The sequence below is a fragment of the Neodiprion lecontei genome, chromosome 6 (genome assembly GCF_021901455.1).
Source record: "Neodiprion lecontei isolate iyNeoLeco1 chromosome 6, iyNeoLeco1.1, whole genome shotgun sequence".
NCBI classification, from domain to species: domain Eukaryota; kingdom Metazoa; phylum Arthropoda; class Insecta; order Hymenoptera; family Diprionidae; genus Neodiprion; species Neodiprion lecontei.
Genome location: NC_060265.1, coordinates 23,820,817 through 23,848,699, shown reverse-complemented (window position 1 = coordinate 23,848,699; position 27,883 = coordinate 23,820,817). Strand labels below are relative to the sequence as shown.

At 40.6% G+C, this 27,883-nt stretch overlaps 1 protein-coding gene across 1 annotated transcript in view; it reads left to right on the top strand.

The window, feature by feature from the left end:
- The first annotated feature begins 344 nt into the window (after positions 1-344).
- The window catches only part of LOC107225498 (RNA polymerase II elongation factor Ell), a 67,372-nt gene continuing 39,833 nt past the window's right edge, over positions 345-27,883 (top strand). Inside the window, exons 1-2 of the mRNA XM_046743484.1 lie at positions 345-1,008; positions 18,930-18,977. Coding sequence (XP_046599440.1) covers positions 877-1,008; positions 18,930-18,977 — 180 coding nt within the window. The 5' untranslated portion in view covers positions 345-876. The remainder of the gene's footprint in view (positions 1,009-18,929; positions 18,978-27,883) is intronic.

Sequence of the window (27,883 nt, the reverse complement as noted above, 5' to 3'; positions counted from 1 at the left end):
GCGTATGTTCCCCACGCACACGCATCCACCTGACCCAAGAACGCGATAACGCGTAGTAGCCGTAGTAGTAACAAGACGCGCGGCTGAGGAGGGATGAACGACCGAATTCTCGGCCGAGAATAAGTTTGCACGCGTGCAGCAACGCGTGTGCGCGGAGAGATTGATAGGCAAGGAAGAGATAAGGAGGTCCGGTGACGTCATAGCAGAGAGGATATCATTTCCGCGGAGCGGCTATCATAGGAGCAGAGCCGAGACGAAGCGACTCCGGAATCCGCCGCTAGATGGCGCGGCGAGTCCTTCGAGCGGCGGGTCGCGACGAGGCGACGGCAGTGCGAGAGCGAACCTCGAAAGGAGTCGACAGTGTCGCGTCTCCCGCCACCGGAATTGTTCGTGGATCAGAGAGGCGATTCCTACTGGTTGTTCGGGGCTTGTAGGCCCTGCCCACCAGGTGGCCGTGGAAAGTGTGTAGTTTCTTCGACGGACGGTGAGGCACGGTTCTCTTCTAATCAAGAGAAAATCTTTCGATAAAACCATGCGTGCCCGGGGGTGACGAGTAAGTGATAATCGAAAAGAAAAAATACGCGAGACGGACGAGGGACTGTCGAAGGGACGAGTAACGACGGAGAAACTTTGCGGATAGGTGTTGTTGCGCGTTAAATCTCGTCGGACGAAGAGAGAAGGACGCGTATGTGTCCGGGGAGGTGCGATTATTCGGCGAAGGTTTGAAGGGTTCGCTTCCCAACCGCCGCCCCTCAGGTAATCGGTGACAAAACGAAAGAGCCGATCAACATCCCCGAGTATCTGACTGGATAAATAAGTGTTTGATTTGACTAGCCGACGTCAGCTGGTCTTCGGTGTGAGAGAACCAAGTTAGAAATGGCGGCGCTGGTGGCAGGTGTCCAGTATGGTTTGTCATCGCAAAGTAATTTTCATGAAAATAAATCGTTGATATTTGTGAAACTGACGGACTCGGCTTACCGGGCGATCGAGGACTACCTTCGCAATCGGGTGAGTAAATAATAGAACCTGACCGATTTCCCCGCTGGTGTAAATACCCCTTATTTAAATCCCCCGTCTCTCTGCCTCTGTTTCTCTGTCCTCTGTGTGCGTGTGTCGTAATGGATGAAAGAGGTGTCGAGCGCACACGGGTAGCCATATTTCGTCCGAGATTTCATTCGCTCGTATCTGGAATCAGTCGGGGACCTTCCCGAGCTAATCCCTGGACATTATTCTACCTTTCGAGGGTCGCCTCGGATACGGTAAATTATCCCCGCTTTACGAATAACCGAGCCACGTCGACGCAGCTGTCTTCTTCTCTCCTCCGGTACCCTATTCAAATGTTTCCACGAAGCGACAATCCCCGTCGCCGATTTACGAATTTGCCTTTTTTTTTTTAAATACGAAAAATCGTCACCCGCACTCTCTACGACTCTCGACACGCGATCGGCAAACACCGTATGGTTTGACAACGACCGTTACGTAACGCTGCCAGCAGTTGTCACCGACTTCGCTGCCGAAATCTAGTTACTCATGCCCGAGATCTTCCTGCCTTTTCCCAACTGTCCTTCGAGCCAGCCCTTTTCCTCGTTCCGGATATTCCTCTCGGTTAGATCTTGGTCCTGACCGCCTAGCATCCTCCTCCTCCTCCTCCTCCCCCTCCTCGCCCCGCCACCAACCCCTCGGCAAGTTCCTCTCTCAGCTGCGAATCGATAAAGACACGATATCAACACAGAGTCGACCACGCGTGATAAACATTCTCTGGTACACGTCTCCGGTGTTGGTTTGAAATTCCTCGGGGACGGGTTGGTTTTTTAAAATTTTTTTATCTTGACGTATCTTGTGTCTTCCACCCCTCCGTTTCTTTCGAGTGTTTCTTCGACCCCCCGCTGTGCGAACCCTTGAGACGTTGACCGCGCTTGAAACGACGACGGTGGTAACGTTGGAAGAGTAAACGGCTTTTTGCTCGTTAAGGGATCACCGCCGACAATTTGTAAGTCGTGGCCAAGTTCTTTCGGGAGACGCGAAGTAGCAGAAATACGAAACCGAATCGGTAGGCCTTATTTTTGTCTTCGGTAACCACCTACTGAACTTACATTTCCGTCTAAAATTAACCAAACAACACCGGTGTGTTGGAGATGCGTAGCCGCAGCCCGAGAGAGAAAGAGAGAGAGAGAAAAGTCGAGAAATAGGTGTTCGATATCTTCTCGCAGTTCGTTGTGTACGTACCTGCATCGCTTTAATCCATGGAACCAGCTGACTGCTCGTCAACGCCGACAGGGTTCAAGTTTTATTGCACACAAATTTCAAGTGTGCGCGGACCTTCGTGTCGTACTGTGCTTGCTGTCTTGCTATCGATCATCTCCTTCCTCTCGTGGGATTAGCCGATATCAACCTTCGAAACGATTATTACGCTGATATTTTCGCTCCTATCGAAAACCGACGATGACCGAGGAATTGGATTCATTAATTTCAAGAAATTGTTGTTGTTTTGTACACCTATACGTATATGTATCTATACATTTATACATACACAAGGTGGGATAAGATGTGGATGTTGTTATCTATCGATTCGCGTAATCGCTTTCAGAAATTAAGTCACACCTATAATTACATGTATATTCCCTTTATTCCGGTATCTTTGTGTTTGTTCACGAAACTTATAATAAATGCGTGAAATAACCAATACGAAGGTAAATGTCGTTATTACTTTTATCACGAGAAAGCGTCATTCGCGTGCAGCATGTTTCGTTTTAAGACCCGAGTAATTCAATTTTTCTTCATCGATTGATTTTCTTATTTTCGCATATCATTAATCGTTTAAATATGTTTATTCAAGTTTTATTCGATACCTGCAGAGTAAAAACTTTGTTTTCAACGGGACGTCGCGTATTTCGCAAAAATATATAGGCTTGCGAAATTTCCGACTCTCTCTCTCTCTCTCTCTCTCTCTCTCTCTCTCTCTCTCTCTCTCTTTCTTTCTATTCGTTTGCAAAAACAAAATGGCAAATATACGCGATTCAAGCTTTTCACAAACATCCATTTCGTACGCGTCTTACGACTTGCATATACATATATATCGCAAACAACTTACAATATACACACATTATGTATAACATATAATAAACTGTCTACCCATTTTCAATGTATCGAAAGCGAGTGCAAGAAATAAAAATAAAAGCGGAAAGAATAGGGGAAAAAAACGAAAAAATAAGTACGTCAGAGTTGGTATTGAATTACATCGCTGATCGGTGCCTCGCTTAACTGACGCAACAGCGAATAATTCTTATGTGGTCTCTCTAAACTCGATACTACCTATACGCGTACACTTATGTGAGAGTATGTACTTGGCAGCGATTCGAAGTCGCGAATTATCCCGATACACGATCGGACAATGTATCGCTCTGTACATACGTAATTCCGTGTCTTAATTAAAGACGTGCAGGTTTGCTTCGAAAATTGATTTTTTTTTTTTTTTCTTTCAATCACTTTACGAAAGAGCTCGTTCGAACTTTTCATCGTTTGTTGTGATATCGATTCGCAAAATAAAATATCGCCGTTGGTTATCTTATTTGTACTCTGTAAATTCAAGCTTTATTTCCGCAGCATTTTTCGTACCAATGATAATGAATCAAGCACTCTTTTACGATTCATAGATATACGTATATACCATTCACGCGCGCACGTAGAGCATAGTTTCAAACTATTCGTACACAGAACGGTGCGTCTTTCGACTTACAGCGGGTGTATTAATTTTGATTTACATACGGAAAAAAATAAAAGTGGATAAAATGGATTCGGAACGTCAGGGCCTGATTTAGTTTAAATTTCCAAACGTCAGACGGCCGCAAAACTCCGCGACCGCGTTGTTGGTATATTAAGAAAGCACCAAGTGGCGATAGCCAAAAGTTACGCAATTTCAGATTTCTCCTCAACTCTGCGGGGCTATAACTCGCCTTTTGCCGGTCGCTAGTCTATATACGTGTATATATATGTATATATATATATATCCATGGACACGTATACACGTAGCTTTATATACGTTATTATTATCGTTATGGGTACCATCGATATCGTTTCTCGTTCGCTTATTGTTCCTACGGAATACAGTACTGCGCTTAAAGTTGCAGTGTGCAACAGCCGGCGTATAAAACATGCAACGCACAACCTTACCAATTATAAGTATAAATGATTACTTTGAAAATCGTCGAACAGCAAGAATAACCGAGCGATGAGAAACTCGCTTAACGTGCAACGAGAACCAGAGTACAAAGTATGATGCGTGCATATGTGTGTGTGTGTACAACGAATCGCAATTTAAACGTCGTGTATGCGTATGTAAAATACTGCTGCAGAGTTCAACAGGAATATTATGCCGTTCCGATCGTGTGAGACCAGAAACTCGCTGCAAAGTTAAAGGCTAGGCGGTTTAACTTGATCCTCCGTACTACGAGGAAGTTAAAGGCCGAAAGTTTACTTACATCTCGAAATGGAAACAATTTTCATCACGCAGGCTATATCAATTTGTCCAATTTTTGGACGCGATCAACACCGAGGCGATTAGATTTTACATATATAGATATACATGATCATTGTCGTCATAAGATAAAGCGGAGAGGAAATAAGATGCTGGCTCATAACGTACTTGCAGTGTACACGTATGACGTGGTTTGTTTATCAGAATCGATCCAAAATTCAAATACACCCACGTACAAGTGCATACGCAAATATATTTTTACCGTGCAATCATGTTTATTTATTTATTTATTTATTTGTTCTATCATTCACATTGCTCACTAATGTGGTATATTATTATTGAGGTTCAGTTTCGAAACTGTAACCCGCGTTAAAGCTGTTGAGGGAATTTAAAGAACTGCACGAGAACGAAATTGAAACGCATAATAGAAATCGAAAGTTTATACAATTTATATAATGTAAATAAAACTAAGTCAGGCATTTGTTGTTCTCGACGTTGTAAATTCCTGTGCTTATGCATTATATACATGTATATATATACGCGCGTCTATGAAGGCCTAAGCGTTGTTACCATTATTTTTATTGCTATTGTTTTCTCGTTTTTATATTTCCTCTCCTCTCTTCACAACTCTTCTGCCGGGGCGCAACCGTCGAGACGCCACATGTTGGTTTTCGGTACGCTTGAAAGATTTTCCGTTATACCTTATAATATGTGTATATATATGTACCTTCCGTGCTGCACTTGATCGCGGTTTATATCAGGTACATACAAGCACGTAATGCAAATTGGGTATATCCACACGAATTCGTGTTGTGCAGTTAACTGGGAGAGGAGAACCAGAATATGTGGTACAGTAGCCGTACACTTAGTAGCCCTGAAGGCGTACGATGCTTCTTTTTTAAAGCATTTATTTCTATTTTTGCTCTGTGGTATGCCAAAATATGTCAACTCGGTCGGAGAATCTACGTATCGATATTATTCTGGCATGTTCTAATTATAAAATAAAAAAATTCAATTTCGTCAGACCTTTGTTGATTCCGAAGTTCTGTGAGTGTCATATAACGTGTTACATGTATGTTAATAATGCGAGTACAAATGTGGCTTGAGTATATATGGTGGCTTTTAATAACGGGCCCGAGGACGACGTCAAGATAGGCAAAGTTTATACTAGATAACCGGCGCGTAGTCACAAACGTTATCCGGGAACGAGAGAGATAGAAGTAAAAACAAATAAAAAGAACAAACCCGATGGTAATACGCATCTTCTGTCTGTTGTGTTCATCGTGATATTATTGAGGCGAAAATGCGGTTTTCCCATCGCTAGACCAAGTATGTACGCATATGGTGTACGTATGTATGCCTTACCGCGGATATCTTTAATTGACTTTTTGTCCTAAGCTCGCTCGGCATCGATCACGATATCGTAACAACGTAATTGAACTCCCGGATCGAATGATATATTACATTATACCCGGTCTTATTATACACACAGGATGCAGTGCTATTGACGATTAGAATCGTTTCGATACGCGTACACCTTTCTGTCTGTAAGCCGAGCTGCTGCGGGGTCGATCAAAACATTGATAATTCAAAAATTGTGCGAATTTTCAACACTCGAATTTCACCACGAAAAAAAAAATGGGGTAAACTAGAAGTGTCCTCTTTTGTTAAAAAAATCGTCTGTAACTATCGGCATATAATTAAGGGTCGGCGACAGGTTTTGCTGCACACCGAGCAATTGCAACAACATTTTCTTTTCCACATCCTATAGACGTGCATGCGTGCTGCGAAAGAGGCGGAGGGGGATAGAGCACGGACAACATAACGCAAGGTGAAAGGGGATTGCCTCTAATGCTCGACCATCTATCATATCTATGCGTATACGGGGGAATTCTCGCATCGCAAATTCATCCAGCGACAGTTGTCCGATATTGCAGGCATGCGTGCATCGCAACCTTAAACTGCCCGCTCAGGGGTAACTCGTGGCACTTCCGGGTGTCGACGTATCCTCCCTTCGACACCCGATTCGCGTATGCGTAAGAGCGGCTCGCCTCAGTCTGACTCTGATTTATGGTGCACGTCGGTCGGGTTTGTCGTACACACTCTCCGTGCGACGTAAATGAGCGTACCGTGCGTATTTCTGCATGGAGGGTCAGTGAGGGCGAGAGAGAAGAAAGAGAATTGGGGAGGGGGGCGAGTTGACGGCGGCTACTGTCACGTCGTTATCGTATTAACGTGTTATTATTTTTTTAACTCCTTTAATCGGAGCTTCCTCCGCAGCCATGCAGTATACACGTACACGCGTTATGTGCCTTACACGTATGTTTAGGAATCCGCTGCTTCTACGTGTGTAAATATTCTTCTTGTATAATACGGTTTCGTTTTATTACACTTGTTATATAATTTATCGTATATGCATGCCGTGTATGTGTAACTCATTGACCGCCGTGCAGTTTATACTCTGTACAACTATAGTCTATTAAGTTAGTCGTATAATATGATATGGTGCAAGTAGAGCGCGTTCGCTCTTGGCGTGTCTGTGTGTGTGTTTTTCACCACCGCTTGCACGTTATCATACCGATCCACTCGAGGTTATAATGTACGGCAACGTTCGTTAATGCCTTAACCTTCCGGCCAAATTAATTTCGGTTCGAAGTAAAACGCGAGTCTCGATTCTACAAGAATTGTGTGACGATGACTGGCAATGCAGCCGACGTGAGAGATTGGGAATCATTGTCACATAATTCGTGTAGAATCGAGACTCGTATTTTGTTTCGGACCGGAAACAAGCTAACCGGAAGGTCGAGGCGAAATCTTTGTTTTGTATTTCGTGGGTTATGAAAAGTATCGATTGACGCGCATTCAACGAATTCGACGCTTGGCAATTTTTATCAGTATATTTTATATACACGTATATTTTACCAGCTGCAGCATGTATAATATTCAATTTATTAACGTTCAGCTATGAGTTGAAAATTATTTGACAGCCTCTTTACATATTAATTGTACATATATCGCGGATATCGGTGGACCGCGTGATCGATATTTCTCTCGTGATAATACATGTATATATTTCATGACAGTCAACAGCCACCCTTATTGAGCCCACTGCATGCTATATACATGTAATTTAGCTGCTGCGGGTGAAGTGGCGACGGTAGTAATAATACGAAAGTTTTGAACCCCTCTGGAAATGACAGCTAATTTAAACTCGCCGAGCGAAATATATATATATGTAAAATCCCTATGTACGCATATAAGCGTATCTACGTGACGTCAGTCATGAATTTTGTTGAGGGATTAATTTGTATACATGTTAACGCGGTCCTGTAATCAGGTACGTAATGCACGTTGTGATTTTCCGGACGTACGTTGGACAGTTAAAATTTTTTCTTTTTTGCACCTTACGCATTACATGTCATTGCAAAACGTACAGGTATCACGCATGCGTATCATCGCGACGATAAAGTCGATCGAAATTTTTTTTTCGTCGTACGCGTTCGATACACGGTTTCGTTCATGTATAATGTATAGGTATATACATACGTATGTATATCGTGCCGCGGTTGGTCGCGCGCGACGTTTTATATTTAGAATTGAGGAATAAGAATTGCAATTCAATGCGCGCGGTGAAAACGGCCAAATTTCCTAATTTCAACTTTCATGTCACGCTCGGCCTGACAACCCGACGTCGCCTCGTTCTCCGGCCAAATAGTTACACAGCAATTATATTTATATGCAGCCGATATCACGCGATCGTATGACGATCGATCGATGATTAACGCTCCTCCTCCACTTGTACGCGCGTTGTATTATATAACTATGTGTACGTAGAGTACGGAGTAATTTAGTAAAATTCCATCTACGCTTCTGGATCAGTTCTGCAGATCGCATTGAACTTTCACGCTGATCGTTATTTGAATATTTATCCACGTATTATACGCTCGTCGACACGTATCTATAACACGGATGACCAATTTGATCAGACCCGAGATATAATGTTTTCTGTTCAGACTCTTTGCGATCTACCAATCTCAAATCTTTACCACAGAATTAAATGAAATATTTTTCGACAGAGTCGTGTATTTTATTTTTTTCTTCTTTCTGTTTCCTCGTTGCCTCGTCGCGATCTACCGGTTGGCTATCCCTGATCTATAATCGTTACCAACTCTTGGAATATTTTAACCTAAGTTTAATTTATCCCCAATACAGTCGATCTAACAAAGCTGAGAATAAAACCAAAACGGGCCGGAACATTTATTAGAGGCGATTCAATTCCCATCGGTTATTACAAAGGTTTACGTTATAAATACCATCGCGCGGGTATTTTACTTTTTCTTCCTTCTTGTTTCGTTTATTACTCATTTATATGCATAGTATATGCTTATCCCCGCGCCAAAATGTGTCATTGCATATAATTATTATAATATTACAAGTATATAGGTATAAGATGCGATCTTAGATACGAAAAATGGGTATTATATACATGTATATGTGTGTATGTACGCCTATACCGCAGCGTTACACTTATTACTTGTGTTCCATTTGTTGAGAGGAGCTCGTTAGAGTCGAATAAACGCGGTTATATACATATATATATATATATATATATCTGCCTTTCGGAACTACGATGCCGGGCTGCGGGCCGATTTTACCCAAGACGTTATTCGAGCGTTATAGCCTCCTACTTTATACTTACCTACCTACCTCTCCGTATCGGCCACGAACGCTACTACGCATGATTTTTTTAGTTGAACGTATGCGTTACGCCCGAATGCCACCGATAATATTGGTGTTAAGGTCTGTCGCTGGAAAAAAAAAATTACATATGCATGAAATGTATGTAATATCAAACAAAAGTACATATTTTCCATGAATTTTTAACCCCTGGTATAATTGTGTACGCGGTTAAAGTTAATGTATTATATTGATGAAGTGCCTAAATAAATACGACCATTTTATTGCTGTGCAATTTTGATGGAATATTATTATATGAAACCGCATTGCCAGGGTATAACGATTCATAAAGATTAAAGAGAATAAAACGAAAATGGTGAAAATATCGTAGAAAATGATTTTTCAATTTATCCTCTCCGCGTTTCGACCACCGGGTTTATTACGTTCAAATACATGTATATTACACGTGACTTTCCGGTTGCTTATTATAATGCGGCAAAGGTATTGAATTAGGCAATATGTTTTCAATTCCCCCCCCTTTCGCAACTGCACCGCAGGATTACCTCGTTCAATGACGTTGAAAATTAAGTGTTACGCATTACACGTTAGTACGCAACGTTCCAAAATGTAAACTACATACTTACGACCACCCCCCGTTTACCACTCGATCGGCACTTGTACACCCAATAGAATACAACCCAGCAAAGTGTACCGGGCGTTATTACTTTATATCCCATAGTTCTTGTCAGTCGAGTTGGTCACTCGTGCCAAGAACTATATGTACATATTGTCATATACAGGCATATAGTATATAGGTGTACATATATAGCTATGCAGTCGTTCACGTCTGGTAGCCAAGAAAGGCGCACGGCTGTGTTTCAACTGCGTCGGGTCGTTCGTGTTGGGGTCGACGGTCTTTCGGGTCGGGTCGTCGTCGTCGATGGGGATCCGTCGGTCGTTCCAGCTGAGAGGGGGGAAATAACCCTTGGGAAACTAGAAGAGATGTGAAATAATGCACCCCTGCAGCGGGCAAGGAAACAAGGACGAAAGCAGGTAGTGGTGGTGGTGGTGTGCGGACCGGAGAGAACTCCACGCTAGCATTTTCTGTTATGTTGTATGCAGTATAGTTGCGCCTGTATGTGTGTGTAACGTGTGTGTATATGTATAACGCCTTTGTGCGTATAATGCGCGTATATGCGGAAACTTGGTTCCTTCCCCCTTTCACGCTGAGAGAATCTATAACCCTGCATGTTTGTCGTCCTCTAGCTACTGCACCATCTATAAGTGTGTATGTATGTATATATATATATATATATATATATATAATACGTGCGTAACTTGGAAGAATCTGTAGTAGGTAGGTACGTGCAATCCTTACGGGGAAATGTTGTACGTATAGCGTATTGAGAGACTTGCGGTTATTATATATCCTTGTTACGTTGCCGGGATTCTAAGCTTATGTACGTACGCATTACGATTATTACAGCTTTGTTCAACCGACGCATCGTAAAAGGCTTAAAAACAAGATGAAATGATGCCGAATGAAAACGCGAGGCGCGTGCAGATTACGTCGATCGGTAACTTGAGACTGTCGCGGTGAAAATCGAGAAGCAAACATTGTTCTGTAGCGGAGAAAGAGGAACGGTGAGAAAGATGTATGGATTGAGAGAGAGAGAGAGAGAGAGAGAGAGAGAGAGAGACAGAGAATGAGCGAGGGAGAGTACGTGAGTTGGAAAGGGAAGGAGGGAGGGTAAAAGACCTCGACGACGACTGGTTTTAGGGAGGCGATCTGCAGCGCCATGTTCGATCCTTGAATTTCAATTAACGCAATAGCTCGGCGATACCTTATTTTATACATGGGTTGTATTTCGTGGAACCCTGTCGAATATATATATATATATATTTACTTTGAATCCGTTCCGCGTTATCTCCACGAAAACGGAAAACTGCTGCAGGAAACGTGGCGACGCGATAAGTCGACGCGCCGCCGGGTAATTCTTAGAGAACAAGAAGGAGAAGAAAAAGAAAGAAAAATACGTAGTATCAACGTGAAATGACGAAAGCCTTTTCACTTCAAGATATGAATAAGTTACGAGGAATAAGTATTTACACGTTGAAAATTATATTTCACGGAAGCATGCATTAAAGTTTTCCTTACTTGACAAACAATCGGCGTAAAAGCTTTCGGTATCGTTTCGTATTTGAAATGTTCGATGGTTAATGAATTTATAATTTATTTTCATTTAGCACGAGTTTATGTATTAACGCAATTTACATGTACTTTTTAAGCCACGACGATACGATTCGACGACCTGTATTATCTTATACGAGTATATTACATAGAATATGTATGCAAAGACGGGAACAACGCACACAATTTTCTACCTTCGCCGTTTTGACTCGTTGTTGCTACGCCGGGTGTGTGCGTGTGTGTGGGTGTGTATGATGCACATGCACATGCAGTACGAAGTTTACCGCAAACCGAGTCTGCACAACCTTCGGGAGCCAGCCCTGACTCCTCCTCCTGCACGGCAGACATTGATTCTTAGCTCGTGGCTACGCAGCTACGTGGTATTGTGTACAATATACACGCATATTGTGTATTGTATATTATTATTAAAAATTAAACGCATTATACATAATATACATACTATCCTGTATGGCAATTGCAATATGCACACGCGATAACTGTCGTGTAATATTATAAACGTAGAAAAGGTGAGAAAGATAGAAACAGGCTGAGGTACCTGTATAATTAGAAACGAAAAAATGATAAAAATTAACGAAAACTTACCCGACACGGGTTCCTTGACGTTTGCATACACGTCTGTACTATTTTACTATCCGGTTTCTCGAGGAGACGGCCATGCGTAAATACGTGTACGTATAGGTGGCAGGCGCGTCGTTTAGTTAATTGCCTGCAATCAAAGTCTGAAAACCTGGACTTCGTATAGATGTAGATATGTATACTTTTATAGGTATATATATTACACACGTACTACTTTCCGACAACGTGTAGTCAACGAATAGAATTTCTCCTTATACAATTAAAATCTTTCCAACGCATGTGTTTTTCCCCCCCTATTTTTTTTCTATCTTCATGCTACACGATTATCACAAATATTTCGATATTTGAACAATTTTGTCTGTATTCGGTTATCGGTTGCATTTTCTTCCTTTTTTTTTTTTTTTTTTTTTTTTTTTTTTTTTTTTTTTTTTTTTTTTTTTTTTTACAGATTTTTACTCTTACGTTACAGAACAAAAATTCGGTGTATTATTATTAATGTAGATAGATGAAACGTTGTTGTGTCTACATAGCGTGTGTACGTCTATCTTTCTATACATGCATACAGGTATGCATACTATAACATGATTTCTCAATGAAATTCCTCGCCCGTTGAGTTGCGTGTTGATATAGCTGTAAACAATCGACAGTCACTAGCCGGTAGTCGATTACAGGTTATTAATACCCGGACTTGAAAACGTGACGTATGCGTGTAGAATGTACATGCACGCGTGCACGCCTACAACGAGGCTACACGCCGTAAACCTTTCTATGTACTTATACACATTTACCATGTGTATTGTCCACGTGCGTCATATGCGGTATAGTACAAAGTGTACCGTGGTTTAATGTGCACGCTGTCGGAAGGTACGAAAAAAATTACGAAAGAACAAATTATTTGCGACGAAAAAGGAGAGAAATTTATCCAAAGAGTAAATCAATTAGAAATGTGGTAAAAAAAAAATAAAAATATATATGTATACATGTGTTGAAATTCTTTCAATTCGGGAAAGAAGTTAAAACGGTCCGAGAATTAGGGTGAAAGTTTTTAATTTCGTGTAATTCGAATGAAATATGTGTACAGATTACATTTATACATTGCAAAGTTGTCGCTATTTTTATTTATTCATTTTTTCTTATCATTCAATCCTCCGGAAACTTGATCGGTGTAATTGTGCGAAGGCTTGCACGTGTGCAAGGCGCGAACATTTCGTTTGATTTTTCCATCAGGGAATAAAATACGGAAAAAGATATATATATATATATATTTATGAGTATGTTATAATTTCCATTATATGGTAATGGAGTAAATTTTCACGTTGAACAAAAATACGTTCATTGGGCGCTGATAAAAACATACGCGATATTTATTCACGCGAGGAAGTATAAGAATTTAAATAGACATTGTAATTAATCTTGATGTAAAATTAGAGTTTGAGTTCCAACGGAAACGGCGCATTTATATTCCATGCGATTCAAGGTGCACGTAACGTAGAGAAAAGGCGAACGACATCATTCGTGAAATCGCCAAACGGACGTTCGTTGCTTGTATCTTCGTGTAATTTTCTTTCCTTCCTTCTTTCTTTCCTTCTCCACTTCTCCGCTTAATGGACTGGAAGAGACTGCGTTCATATTTTCTTATATCTCCCACGCATTATTGTAACGTAAGGCGAATTTATTTTTCATCCCAGCTGCTGCAGGGATCTGAAAAAACCTTCGAACTTTTCAAAGGTTATTTCGTTAAATATGAATTAGTTTTGTTTTTCATGCGAAAGGAATACGTGTACCTAGGTATAATATAATACAAGAGGAGAAACGAAACCTGAAATCAGAAACGACGCGACATTTCGTTGACGAATTATTATACCAACCTTGATGAAGTTGAAAAAAAAAAATAAAAAAATAAAAATAAACTCAATGGTCGTAATCGTGGTGTAAAATGTAATACAAGTTGGGTCAGATTGTTTCTTTGCTCGATGTCTGGCGATCGATCGATCAAAACCTGACCGACCGGCGGCTCGCCAGCAGAATCCGACGTCGTCGTCGTCGTCGTCGTCGTCGTCGTCGTCGGGGCCAACGGGTGGCGAGAGAAAGTGAACCAGTTGGCGACGTTGCCGAATTGATTGCGAATAATTGCAACGCAAGTTCGTATCACAGACGGCAACTCCGCCGCTCGAGTCTTAATTTCCTACCTACGTATACGCCGTTTGTCGCATGCGTGTGCATATACACATACATAAATATATTTCTGGATTAAGTAATTCCACTTGTGTCATCCGCACCAGCGGTATACAATCTGCGATCGTACTGCAACCCGTAACTCATTGCTGTACTGCACTTGAGAATCGCCTAACTGCATGCGTGCAGAAAGAGTTCTCATGAATATGATTGTGCATGACATAAGCATAATTGTATAAGTCGTAGGTATAATATCGTGAGAAACTTACATGCGTATCTAGAAAATGTTGGACTTATGTCGAAAGTTTTACTTTCGGTGACAGTCTTCGTACGGATTTACTGAAAATTGATTGCCGATTGGCTGCTTCTCCCGCCCCTCCACCCCAACCACCCCTGTTTTCTACAATCTTTTTCTTTTCCAACTACACTCGTCTGCAGAATCTGGAGAATTTATGTATATGCAATTTGAACTTGTTTGTACCCAAAACACGCAACCCCGTTAATTAACTTCATCGGTTGAAAACATGACCGGTGATCTTAACGCTCCGTTCCGTTTTATGGGCAACGCTTGATTTTATCTGCAAGTTTCGCAATTATCTGATATTCTTTCTTCTTCTGAGTTTTCAAATCTTCGTCGTGCCCATCAGCGATATTATTTATACACGTACTTATATACGTGATGGTGGTAATTACTCCGCAAGATTGTACACAAAAGATTCATCAATTATCGCAATATATCTACAGAATTTCCGTTACGAATTTCTTGCAGTTGACTGCGCAAATCGCGCTTCAATTATTTTCCCGGTCATGTTATTTCCGGTATAACAATATGTCTCTTATCCTTATTCTGAATTTTTGTTTTTTTAAATTTATTTCTTCCTCTTTTGTTTTTCCACGTATTCTCATCAATTCTTTACTTACGATATAGAAAATATGGGATTTAGATTATAAATTGTATATCAGTCAGTTGAACTAAACATAAAACCGCCGCAACGATTTCCTCTCCCTGTCAAGTAAGATAAACACTTTGTTGTTTGTTTTTCTTTTCTTCTCTTGCTCTAACGATAACGACACCGCAGTTTCTTCAGCTTATCTATTAACCTATACGAAGCACGGTCTCGCATGACTCGCACACCATAACCATAGACCACGTGCATACCTAATACCCATGGCGAGAGGCTCGTCGCTCGTCTTTGAGTACCGGTAGGTGTATAAAACTTTTAGAGTAATTACGAGAGTTCGTTTCGATAAAAATTTTCATGCCTTGTATAAACTATCTGAATTCAACCTCTCGTCCGTCTCTCCTTATACGTATATATTACGTATAATCTTCACCCCCACGGTATATACATAGGTATCCAATTTGAGCTTGAAATAAACTTCCCGCCGAGGTTACGGGTTAGAGGTATAGGGATAATACTCTCCTTCTTCCATAAATTGACGCTCTCGCGAATGAGAATATATGTGTCTGGGTAAGCAAAGAATCGACCTCAGCTCGTGTTCGTCTACGTCATTTCGTGTTTCTCACCCTCCTTCGCGACGCTCTACGTGCGTACGGGCAGCCCTACGCGGGTGGCGTCGCGACGCCTCGTTCCTTGGGAATAAGTTTCGACGACGGGGTTCCGCGACGCCACCGATGCCTCGCTGATCCCTTGACACACGCATATATTGTATATATTACATGAGACGAGAGGAGAGGAGAGCCGTTTACTCGTAGTTATGTAACAAAGAGATGAGGTGCAAAGGGAGAGAAGGAAAATTACGCTCGAATCAAGCCTAGATTAAGAATTGATTAGGCTGATCCTTTTGATAAAAGATCACCGATCCTTTGGGGTGTTCCGCGCTTACACGTTACGTACCTTATTCCAGGTATTAAAATATTCCAAAAAACACGCATCCGCGAAGAGTGCACGAAACTTAAACATAAATAATGGAATCTTGATAATCTCATCGTAAGAGGTAATCGCGTGACGGTTTTTTCTCATACTTTCTGCGATACCGAGCGCATATTCTTATTCTAGTCCATATCATATTGTGCTGTAGATCTTCGTTTGAATTATCGTTGCGCGTGCTAAATTATGGAATTATTATACCGATGCAAAAATATATCCTTCGTAATTGTTGCAAGTGCCAGATTTTTTTGTCGTCAATTTCAGGCTCGAGACGTATATTCGCGTTCTTTTTATTCCCTTATACTACCTGATTTACTCATTATTACGTAAGACATACCTATATAGGTATACAAATGCGCCTGATCCGATGATACACGTAGTTCTTTATTGACTCTAAATTTGAAACGAAACGAACGGCGAAATTCTCATCTATCCTCTACACTGCAAATAATGCTCTTGATATATCGTATTTTCTTTGCTTCGCACAAATTCTGACCCTAGACGCGATTTCAATACATACACTAATCGTGAGTAATATTGGGCGCCTTATTACAAATAATGAGTTCGGGTTTTTGGAAAATTTCGAAGGTTGGAGTTGATAACGTTAACGTAATAAAACGGCATGAAATAAATCGGTTTACAATTTAAGAACTACTTTCAAGAAGTAGTTAGCTTATTCAAATTTTAAACATCCATGCATTGTTAAAGTAACTGTACTACCTTCAACCTCATTAAATATTATACCTGAAATCCTTATAATCCTAGCTATTCTTCGAAATGACTGTCCCTTTTTTATTGCCCTTGACGGAGTAATTTGGAGTTTTTCCACCCGAGACTCGCACGACCGATGCGACATAAATTTCACGCACCTAATTATGTCAGTCGTTTCCATTCGATTACCAAGAATATGGGGGACGTTTGTTTCGCGTTCTAAAGCTGTGCAAATATCATTCCCCCCCCCCCCCCCCCTTCCCCGCCCCTTTCTTTCCCTTTCCTTTTAGATATAGGTAAATTTACTCACCGACCACTTCACGGAGAGAATGAAATAGTACCCACAAAGTAGTGCTCGCTCTCTTTTTGGGGGAAATTCTGTACTTTCCAAAATATATGGTGAAGAAAAAAAAAAGAAAAATTGACGCGCCTACCCGTAGTTTTCAGTAAAATCTGATCTTTTATTTTCCTCCGTGCGCAGACGTGTGAATCTGTAGTCGCGACGATCAAGACTCGACGCGTGTATAACCTGGGTATGCATACATACGATATGAGTGACTTTCCCTTTTAAGGTTTAACACGCGCGCACTCTCGGATCAGTCGATGCAGCATCGTGCACAGCTCTACGTATACCGAACGTCATTTCTGAGCGTACATTTACGATTATACGAGCGTGTATGAAACCAACACGCAAAAGACAAAGCCAAAAACCTGGGATCAAGCAGCGGCACCGACTCGTGGGTGTATCATCTATACCGAATGTTACGTAAATCCTCGGATAATGGCCGCCGCCGCTGCCGCCTTTTGACGGTGCTTCTGCAACTCGTACGAAATTCGGCAAAATTTCTCCTCGTTACCCGAGCCCGTCTCACTTATCATTCTTCATCCTAGCTCACGCCTCTGCGAATACGTACCTTCCTCGCTAATTGATCTAGGAGTATTCAACAGCGATTTACGCTATCGATCTTTATTTAGTTTTCGCTCCCATGCACCGTGTGTACGCGTAACGCGAACGAAAAGGTTTTTTCGACTTTTTTTTTTTCTCGTCTTTCAACCTTTGATTCAGACTGTCCGACGGGTTCATCCGTAATTTATAACAAAGAAAATCGTAATCATTTTTTTTTTTCTTTTGCTTCTTACAAATAGTTATTTTTTCGATATCTCAGTTTTTACCACTGTGCAAAATTTCGTGCAGCTTGGTGTATAAAACGCAGCGAAAGAAGGTGAGGTAACAGAGGGAAGGAGGGGGGGCGGGGAACTTATCTAAATTAGTCAAAAGTCTCCTTCAGATCGGATAGACAAAAATTTATCTCGCTTTGATAGGTTATTGTATAGGTTTGAAATGTCAGGGGCAAGTCTGACGCGTTGGGCTGCCACCTTAATATTCATTTCTTTATATGTATACGCGATGGTTGTTGTCGGACAACGTTGGACAACGTGTGGTAGTAGTAATGAGGCTGCGGATCAACTTCCACGCTCTTAGGCAAATACCTATGCGTACCTCAACCGGCACTCGTTTAGTTTCCTTCATCTGAATAGTAGCTTCGGGCCGAAAACATGTCGGTCGTCATGGCTTCGTATTTAGGCCATGGTCTTTGAAATGGCGAGCAAATTGATCGGAACACCGAGACCAAGCATAAAACGGCGAATATTTTTTATCGCAGCTCAATTCGTTCTCACATCGATGACTGAATATGCGATCTTATAAAGTTGATCGCGGAATTTCTTTGGAAGAAAAACGCCGCACTCGATAACGCAAATTTAATGAAATCTTAACTAACTGTATATAATTGTAGATTTCTTTTTTTTTTTCGCAATAAAATAGACGTCGATAATTTGAAAATGAATTCACTCAGTGCAGCTGATGGTTTCATTTCATTACAATACAATGCAACGATTGAAAATTACTCCTTGCGAATAATTTCCTTTTTGCAAACCTCTGAAACCTTTCCGCGACCGAGACGGTGTTATACCTGTACATATCTAGTTAAAAAACCCAGCGATTGTTGTCTGCAGATTTTACTATTCCTAATAAAACGATTGACTAACCGAATGATTAATTGATTGAATAGCAATGTTGAGATGATGTAATCTGTAATGCATATACACTGCATATAATCAGTATTATATCGCATAAAAGATTGCAAACCGCCGATGATGTGCGATATCAAATGATGCACCGGATACTATCTCTTTCTTTTCTCTGTTGCAGAATAAGACGAGTGACAGCCCAACTATACAGTTCCTAGGAAACGAAGGCGTAAGTAGATTACTATTATTATTCACACTGTGCATTACGTACGATGAGAATCTCAATATATATATATGACGTATGCATATAATCATGAAAACGTGTGCATAATGTATACATATATGTTTACAAGCCGCACCGCGTTGATCTTCTTATTGTTAGACTAGATCGATTGCCGCTTCGTGTCGTCGCCGCTACTAATTGCTCAAACGAAAACGCCTCGAAAAGTCAAGGAGAAGAAAAATATCACCCCCCTAAATTTTATTGTATAACAAGAAGCGAAAGAATCAAAGAGACTCGATTCGCAATTCGTGGCAATAATTATTGCCCGACTTTTTCGAGTTTCATTTCGCGTAGACGACGCCAATTATTGATGGCGAATTTATTTGTTTGCCATTTTTAATTGTACCGCAAATTCATACGTGCGAACTAATTATAGGGGCATTCGTAGATTATTACTACGCGTATACAATAGTCATCTACAATAGACTATGTCTATGCCGGGTGCGAAAAGAATTTGATGAATTAGAAAATTTGTAGGAATTAGGCTCGTGACGAAGTTTAACAAAGTTACCAGTTTTATAAAAACTAAATTGACTGCTTCGTGTTCATTAAAATATGTGCAATCCTGCACAACTCGTTGGGTAATGAACCGCGTGCGGATCATGTTTCTTTGACCTTTAGAGGGCCGGTATTTTTCTCTTGAAAGTCGATATTTTTTCGATGCATGATTTATTCCGAGTTATTCGCTGACTCCTAGAAATTGCAACGATTGTGGTTATAGTTATGATACGAATCACTTTACCACACGCCAATTTTACTTCGTATAGAAAATAAGTTACGATCGAATGCAGGTTTTTTTTTTCTTTTTTTTATTTTTACCACGTCGTTTCGTTCAATTTTGTGACTAATTCCGGGTTTATTTCACGAACCATTAATAATCGGTACGCACGCTAATATTGTCGCATAGCGTTCAGGGACATGCAGGCAGTCAGTGGCTGCTGCCGTGTCTGTCTGTGTCAAGGTTTTGTGACGTCTCGCTGGAGAGAAAGAGAAATAGAGGGAGATGGAGGAATGAGATATGAAAATGTTAAAGTAGAATGAAATAAACCGTGGCGATATGTTTTGAGTATAGTGTATACGCGAAAATTATTTATGTTACATTCTAAACCCCGGCACTGAAATAAATTAAATAAAATTTGGCAAAACATACACATCGTGTGGTATAATTGCGTGAAATACTTTTGTACAGGAAGTCCTTTTATCAGAATACTTGATTTTATACCGCTCCGAAGGCTTTGCTTCCGTTTGTCTCTCTCGCTCTCTTTTTCTCTCACTATTGTGCGTGCATGTGTTTTTATATTACACATATATTTTTTAAAGTTTTTAAATTATACTTCAGATACAAGCGTGGTCGAAAAATTCTGAAAAAAATTGCGATAGTAGAATCTTGATTGAGATATCATGGAATGCCCTATACATACATATATATTTATATATATTTCTATGCGAAGGATGGATGATATTTAATTTTTATCTTCTTTTCGATAATAAGGTAAAGCAATTTTCATTTGTATCTGACTTTGGAAACGTATCGAATACGTTTTGGCTTCGGTTCCGAATTTCTTGTACGTTACGCGCGAAGTATAATAATTTTTGCAAAATGACGAAATTCGGGATTAAAAAATGAACGCACAGAAACGAAACCTTAACGCCTTAACGGTATAATGACGGGTATGCAGGTGTCTCGTTTCATCCCGGATCCTCGTACGCAATAATCTTGATCCAATTTCAAGCCGGCGTCACGTTGTCAGCTAGGTAGGCAGTGTTATTACCTCTGGGTGTGAGAGGCCTCGGTGGCGGAAGGAGTCATTGACCAATGTTACAAGCGTAAGGTGATTATTATTTTGCTCTTTTGTCGTTTTTCTCTTTTCGTTTTTTTCTTTATCTCTTCCTCTTCTTATATTCCTCACACCGTCGCGTCTATACGTATACATATACAGCGGTTAATTAATTTCCGATGCCAGGAATATAATTCCGAGAATTTGCGAAACGAATTTTCCTTCCTCTTCTCGGTACATCGTGTAATGGTATTCAAACGTGGCCATGCAGACAATTATACCGTGACTCCCGTATCCATCATTTCTGGCAACTATTACGTACCTACAAGTTGTTGGTTTTTTGTTTTTTTTTTTTTTTTTTATTTTTTTTTCCACCTCCGCGCGTGATATACCTAGATGTGTAAGACGTAGCAGCGCCTGAACCGATATACGCAGTTATGGTCAAGTAGGTGCCTGAAGAGCTTGGCTACCGCACAACCTCTGGAACAAGGTACACTCATGGTTAAGGACGACGTCAAGTTCCACGCGGATATAAATCGAAAAGAAAAGATGTATCGAAATTAACAATTTCATCAAAAATGAGTAAAAAATAACGATAAAACAATTCTCTGAAATATTTGACTTGCAGAAATATTTTTTATTTTTTTATCTCTTGTAGATGTAACGTTCGGTTTTCGGGTATGTTTAATTTTTACCTGCCAAAATCACAGGGCAGCGAAATTCTCTTTGTATATGTATCTTTATTACACGGGGTTTCATCCAAAGGATGCGTTACTAGGTACGAATACTTCGCGCAATCGATTGTTGTTAGTGTTGTTGTTGTCAGACTCTTCAACGTGATGCTACACTCGCGATAAAGCGTAGATACAGGCTGTTATCGGAGGTGGCAGGTGGAATCGCTTCTTTTTTGGGAAGAATTAACGAAGAAAAAACAATCACACCGCGGTATGAAAAATTTTCAATTGAAATGTAAAAATTATTCACAATTAGATGAAAAACTTGACCCAGTCTTCGCGATCAACGATACCCCGTATTTCCCATGGCGTATACAATGACGATTAATTATCAGCCTTGCACCGTGCTGCGATGCACGTCGAAGGTATAATAAATACAACGAGTTATCGATGCGGGCGGATCGTTTCGCAACTCTTCTTTCCCACCGCGCGCGTGTATGTACATATATGTAACAAATATTTTGAATTTCATTATTTTTTTCCTCTGTATCGCATATGCATATTATAATTGTTGTTGTTATTGTTAGCCTCCCCTCCTTCCGACGGTTATACGGGTAACCCGACACTACTACTCGCCCTGAATTATTTACGCGTTCGCATTATTATAACTTTTCGCCTTTGCGTACGTGTATAATGTGTATAACGTGCATTGTTGCATCACGGTATAACAATTCTGTGTATCTACAATGAATTTTGACGCGTGTTTTACGCTATCTTTCTATAATCGGGTAGTTGTTAAATATTCGAGAATAACGTTATCCATGCGCCTGTTGCCTAGGTCTACAAGGTATGCATACGCAAAGCGTGCATTTTTCACGATGAGCGAGCAATTGCAAATCGCGCACATATGTGTGTACGTATATTGTATGTGCGGAGATACGCGATGCGGTGTATCGTAAATCTTTTTACCCGAGCGTTTATGTACCTTGTTCGAGTTTATCTCGGGAATTTTTGACGTTAGATTTACTCAAGGAAAGCGGACAAGAACCACTCTGACGCACAAGACCTCACTCACATGTTCAACACGCCTTGAACAGCAGCTAGATGCATGCAGATGTGATCGCAGATTGGCTAGCGCCGCTGGTGTATTTCGATATAACGTAATGGTCCACACGTGCCGTGCGAATCTGCACGTCGAAGGTAATTCGTTTGCGCGATCACGATCCTTCTCTCGTTCGATATTTAACGTTGAAACAGAAAACAACAATAAATGACGAGCAAGGGGAAAAACGAAAATCATTTGTCTTACAAATTTGAAACGGGACAAGGTGCGATATGTGCGAAGGGGAAGAAACGACGAGGGTGCGTGATGAAAATTTGCAAGAATCGTATTAAGGCATATAACGACGGTACTGCAGCAGCAGCGACATTAGTTATGTAGGATAAAGTTGAAAATTATTACAAACGGTATCAGGGTATTATACGAGTTTGCAAAGAAGCCGAGCCAAGTGAAAGGCAAAGGCGAGCGATGTGAAGGCTCGAGTCTCTCTCGATGCAACGTATAAGCGTCGGATGTATGTACAATATATATATATATATATACATGTGTATGTGTGTGTATGTACATGCATATGCCTACGTTATGCATATAGATACACACACACACACACGCCTATAATACCTATACCTACATGCAAAAAACAGCACAGCTATATCCCTACGTCACCGTCGTCGGGTACAAGGACGTCTACTAAACGGACTGCGAATTGTACCAGAATAATTGCTGTACACTTTATAATCTGCACACCGCTCGCTCTCCGATTACAATATATATATATATATATATATATATATATATATATATATATATATATATAGTATAACTAATATATATATTCAGGGTATGTAATGCAACTAGGGTATGAAAAATAATGATCGATTAAAAGCCTGTACATGAACCACGTTAGTTGGGAGAGATTTTCATACATCGTGAGTCAGATTTGTCATAGATTTTCGCCATCCTTAGCGCGATTATTATGATTGTTCAGATTTGACGAATAGAGTTTGTTGATTCGGGATCAGAAAGAGAAACAAAAATGAACCGAAATTCGTGAAATTGATCAATGATCGCGAGGAGCGTATTGCGATCAATTTTGCACCCCGCGATCCCATCGCAACATCAGGCAGTAGCAGCAGCAGCAGCAGCGTCGACAATTCGTCGGCGACATATGAATTTTTTTTCTTCTTTCCTTTCGTCATTTTCCTCTCGTCTCTTTCTCTCTTTCTTGCTTTTCTTTTTCCCCGTACCGTATATCGAGGTGTCTGGCAAAACTGGTTCTCAAGACCTTTGCTCGGCCTGTGTTCGCCGTTTTCTGTACGAGCTATCGAGCTGGCTCGAGGGACCTGCATCCACCACCATCACCATCACCATCACCATCACCAGCAGAGCCATTGAATGCGTTTCGAGCTCGTTTGGCGATCGGGCGTTCACCACACCACCGAGTTCAACTCTCGATTCGGAGCCGTCAACGATCGTCCATGATGATAAGTTTTTTGTTAATATAATCCCCGTCATGCCGCGAAGGGAAGTTGAAAAGGCTGCGCTTCTTCAATCTTTGACAACGTTTGTTTGACCGTTCGAGAGATGCGGTCCTCCTCGACAACAACGGTGTTCGGATGTGGCAGAAACTCCGAACGAGGTGCAACGTCCTCGGGGATAAACTTGGCGTTTCGCCGCGGTAGGACATTATTATATACCTGAATACTTCTGAACACGCTCGACTCTTCAAGCCGTACGCAAAGTCGGAGGGAAAACTGGTTTTTCACCGATAATGGATACCTCGGATATGTGTTCACGTATGCGTACCCACGCGAACGTGCGTCCGTATTCTAAGTTCAGGAACAGCAACCGTAAATAAAGCTGTCAACGCATATCGCGATGAAAAATCAACGTTACGATAATCTGTATTCGATTTCGTTTTTTTCATTTCGTCAGTATTTCGAATCGTTACTGACGTTAGGAGGAAAACTGGCAATGAGAGGGAGGGAGAAAAAGAAATTGGGACCCGTGTACGTCTACGTACATGTATTATACCCATGTGCGTGTACATCTACCGTGGATATGTACATTTTAAGTACGTTGCAACCGCTTCACGGTTCTGTTCGCTGGTCGCGCGGGTTACGTGCGTATGTAATATACCTATGTATATATATGTATTGATCAAATAATCACAAGTCTTCGACGCGACGAGAACCGAGACTTGTAAAACTGGATTGACCGTATCTGTATTGAAATTACAACTGTGCAGGGAACTCTGGGCTCTCAGGTCGGTTACCAGTTCTCTGTGTTTCTCGCCTCCTTTTTCTTCTTATTCTTCTTCTGCTTTCTGTGTTCTCTATTCTGCGACACGGTATCTCCTTCCTTTCGCGCTGCCTGGTTACGTTTTGCCTGCTAAAACGTTGAACCGTTGGCGAAAAATTAATATATCAATACACCGTGCAACGCGGGAATTTAGAACAGCGTAGAATCGACGTATGCCTGAAACACGTGTAGTAATATCGTTTTTTCATATTTTTCCTGAATTTTCTTTTATTTGTTAACAGACTTGGAGGTTGAAGCTTGCAAACTTGTTTTTATTGTTATTTCGTAACTCGATAAAATAGTCCGACATTCGATCAACCGGTAGAATTGATCGAAGGAAAACATGCTCGCATATTTTACAAAATCAACTTTCGTACTTCGGAATCATTCTCTTAAGTCGCAGATTATAGTCGTTTTAATTCCTTTTCCGATATTTCGTCTCGTTAGGATTCCACACCAATTTAAACAGATATTGAGGAATTTTTGCCAATTCATTTTCCATCGCATCAAGTTTCTTTCATATGTGACCCCGTTTCACTCCGTATATCTACGTATGGAAGGGAGGTCAGAATACGGTTGTGTCGAATACTTTAACTCGATTTAACGAAGAACGTTCATTAGGTACGTGAAACTATACGTGATATATTTCAAACCAATGATCGTGACGTACGTATCTCTCGGTTCAAAACTGTTGGTCTATGTGTCATAATTTTTTGGCATATTTTTGTATAATAATTATTATACCAACATCTATAAGCATACATATAACCTTCGCCGCGTATAACGTCCTTTGAGATAATATTATTTCCGGACTCTGTAGGTATACCACAGCTTCTATAACTAAATATATAAGGTTGGTTTGTATAGTCTCTGGTTAGAAAGTTCCTCGGTTATCGTCGATACCTTTTTTCTTCTTCTTACGTTCCCTTTTTTTTTTACGGTTTTATAAATACACGACGAATAGTATCGGGTTCTCGATCTGTCGACTTCGAGGTCGCCGAGGTAACTGTCCTCTAAATTATTGATTCTGACCTCCTAAATCTATGGAATATCAATCTCGGTTACGCTTTTCGCTGAAAAACCCATCGATATTATTATTATTGTTGTTGTTGTTGTTATTATTATTATTTTCACACGTGTATTCTTTTTCTCTTTCTTCCTCAGAATCTTCGATATCGATTCTCAACGATTACAGGCTATGTACGTAAATGAATTTTCGGAAGAACCGTACACGCTCGTAATTTCAGTTTTCATCAGTCATCGTGTTAATTGCTCGAGTAATTGAACTGTTGACGATCATATAAAATCTTTACACCACATGGTACATCGCTTCTTTATATACACGGTTACAGGTAAAATTATAGAGTATCGCAACAAGTTCAATTAAAAGCGCCTTGAAAAGTGAATGAACGGTGCGGCGGATCAAAGAATTTCATCCATCGGTTTAATATTGTAATGCGGAAGGACGGGGCGTTGACAATTTGGTATCGCAGAGATCGATATCTAATTCTTTTATACGATTCTGGACGAACGAAGACGATTGCACTATGTATTCGCGATATATGTCCGCGCGTATTACTCCCACACTGCACTTTCCTCCATAGTTGTTTCTCCGCACAATTTCCCGTGAAATATTCACCGGGTTTCAGGAGTTCGACGGGTGAATCATTTACAGAGGCACGTTTCGACATTGTATCGCAGGTATGTGCACGTGTGTATTTTACATGTATATTGTATGCGTACATGTAAAAATATATACCCGTTGCAATCCGAATTGTCTATGATGCAGACGAGAATTGCGGGCGTTTCCAGCAGCTGCACTCGTTACAACCTCTTAAAGTATTCAACGGTTCAGCCCTCATACCCGTGATGTGCGTGCATCTTATTTTACCTACCTCTCGACTTCAACTTTTGCTTATACCCTCAGAGATACTGGTTGCAATATTAATCACTGCGCCAATTTTGCAGCTCCGATGAAAGTTGAACTTTCATGCGGTACTATAGATCATTATTTTCCGTCACTTCTTTGACCATCTTTCTTGTTCGAGATAAAATTCTTTGAAATTCGACGATACCTACGTATTTACAGGTATATGTACGAAAAAGACGTGAGTAAATGTTTTACACTCTGTGAACAGAATAGTTATTTTGTCAATCGAACGTTAATTTGGATTGAATTTTTAATATCGCATGTTTACGTTGACTTATAATTGATTTTGCTTTTTTCATATTTCTATGGTGTATTTGGTCAAGTCGACAGATTCGCATTATCATTCCTTCCCCTCTCTCTGTCTCTCTCTTTCTCCTTTTTTCTTTTACAAACTTGTATGTCTCGAACATGCCTTTTCTTTTTAACGCGACTGCAGTTTTGTCATCTTTATTCTGTGTACATATCGAAACTATCTTATCGGCCAAAAATCGTCCGAATCGTGCAGCAGTTACGCCGCTAGGTATATTTTCACCGTGTACAGGAAAGAAAAGTATGCTGTTATGATCCGTAGAGAGGAATTTATTATCAGGTCGTGATTTCCTATTTTCTCTCAATATGTTAAACGCTTATTCCGCATACATATAAAACTAGGCGCGAAAGACACGTCGAATTTGATTATTAATGAAAAATAAAAACCCATTGACGAGGAAGTAAAAACGCCGTCGTCATAAATAATAATTCACGTTTTTTTTTTTTTTTCTTACCTTTCTCGACGTTTCTTGGTCGGTGTCAAGTATGTTTATTCCTCTTTCCGTCTTTACGTATATATTTTCCACCGAACAGCTAATTCTGATTTTATTCAAAATACAAAGCTACCCATTGTCAACCGAGATTAACATTTCTCACAACTGCAGCTAATGCGAATTCAAATATACGGCGTGTAAAATACCTGCAGCTCTTGTCACCGGCGCGATTTCGTCAATTGCTATGTGTTTGCATATCGTATGCATTCCGACACGTCGAATATTTGATCGTGATTTAATGGGTCCGGTTACATATCAATACGGAAGTGACGACCTTGTAAGGCTATACACGCCACGTAATTATAC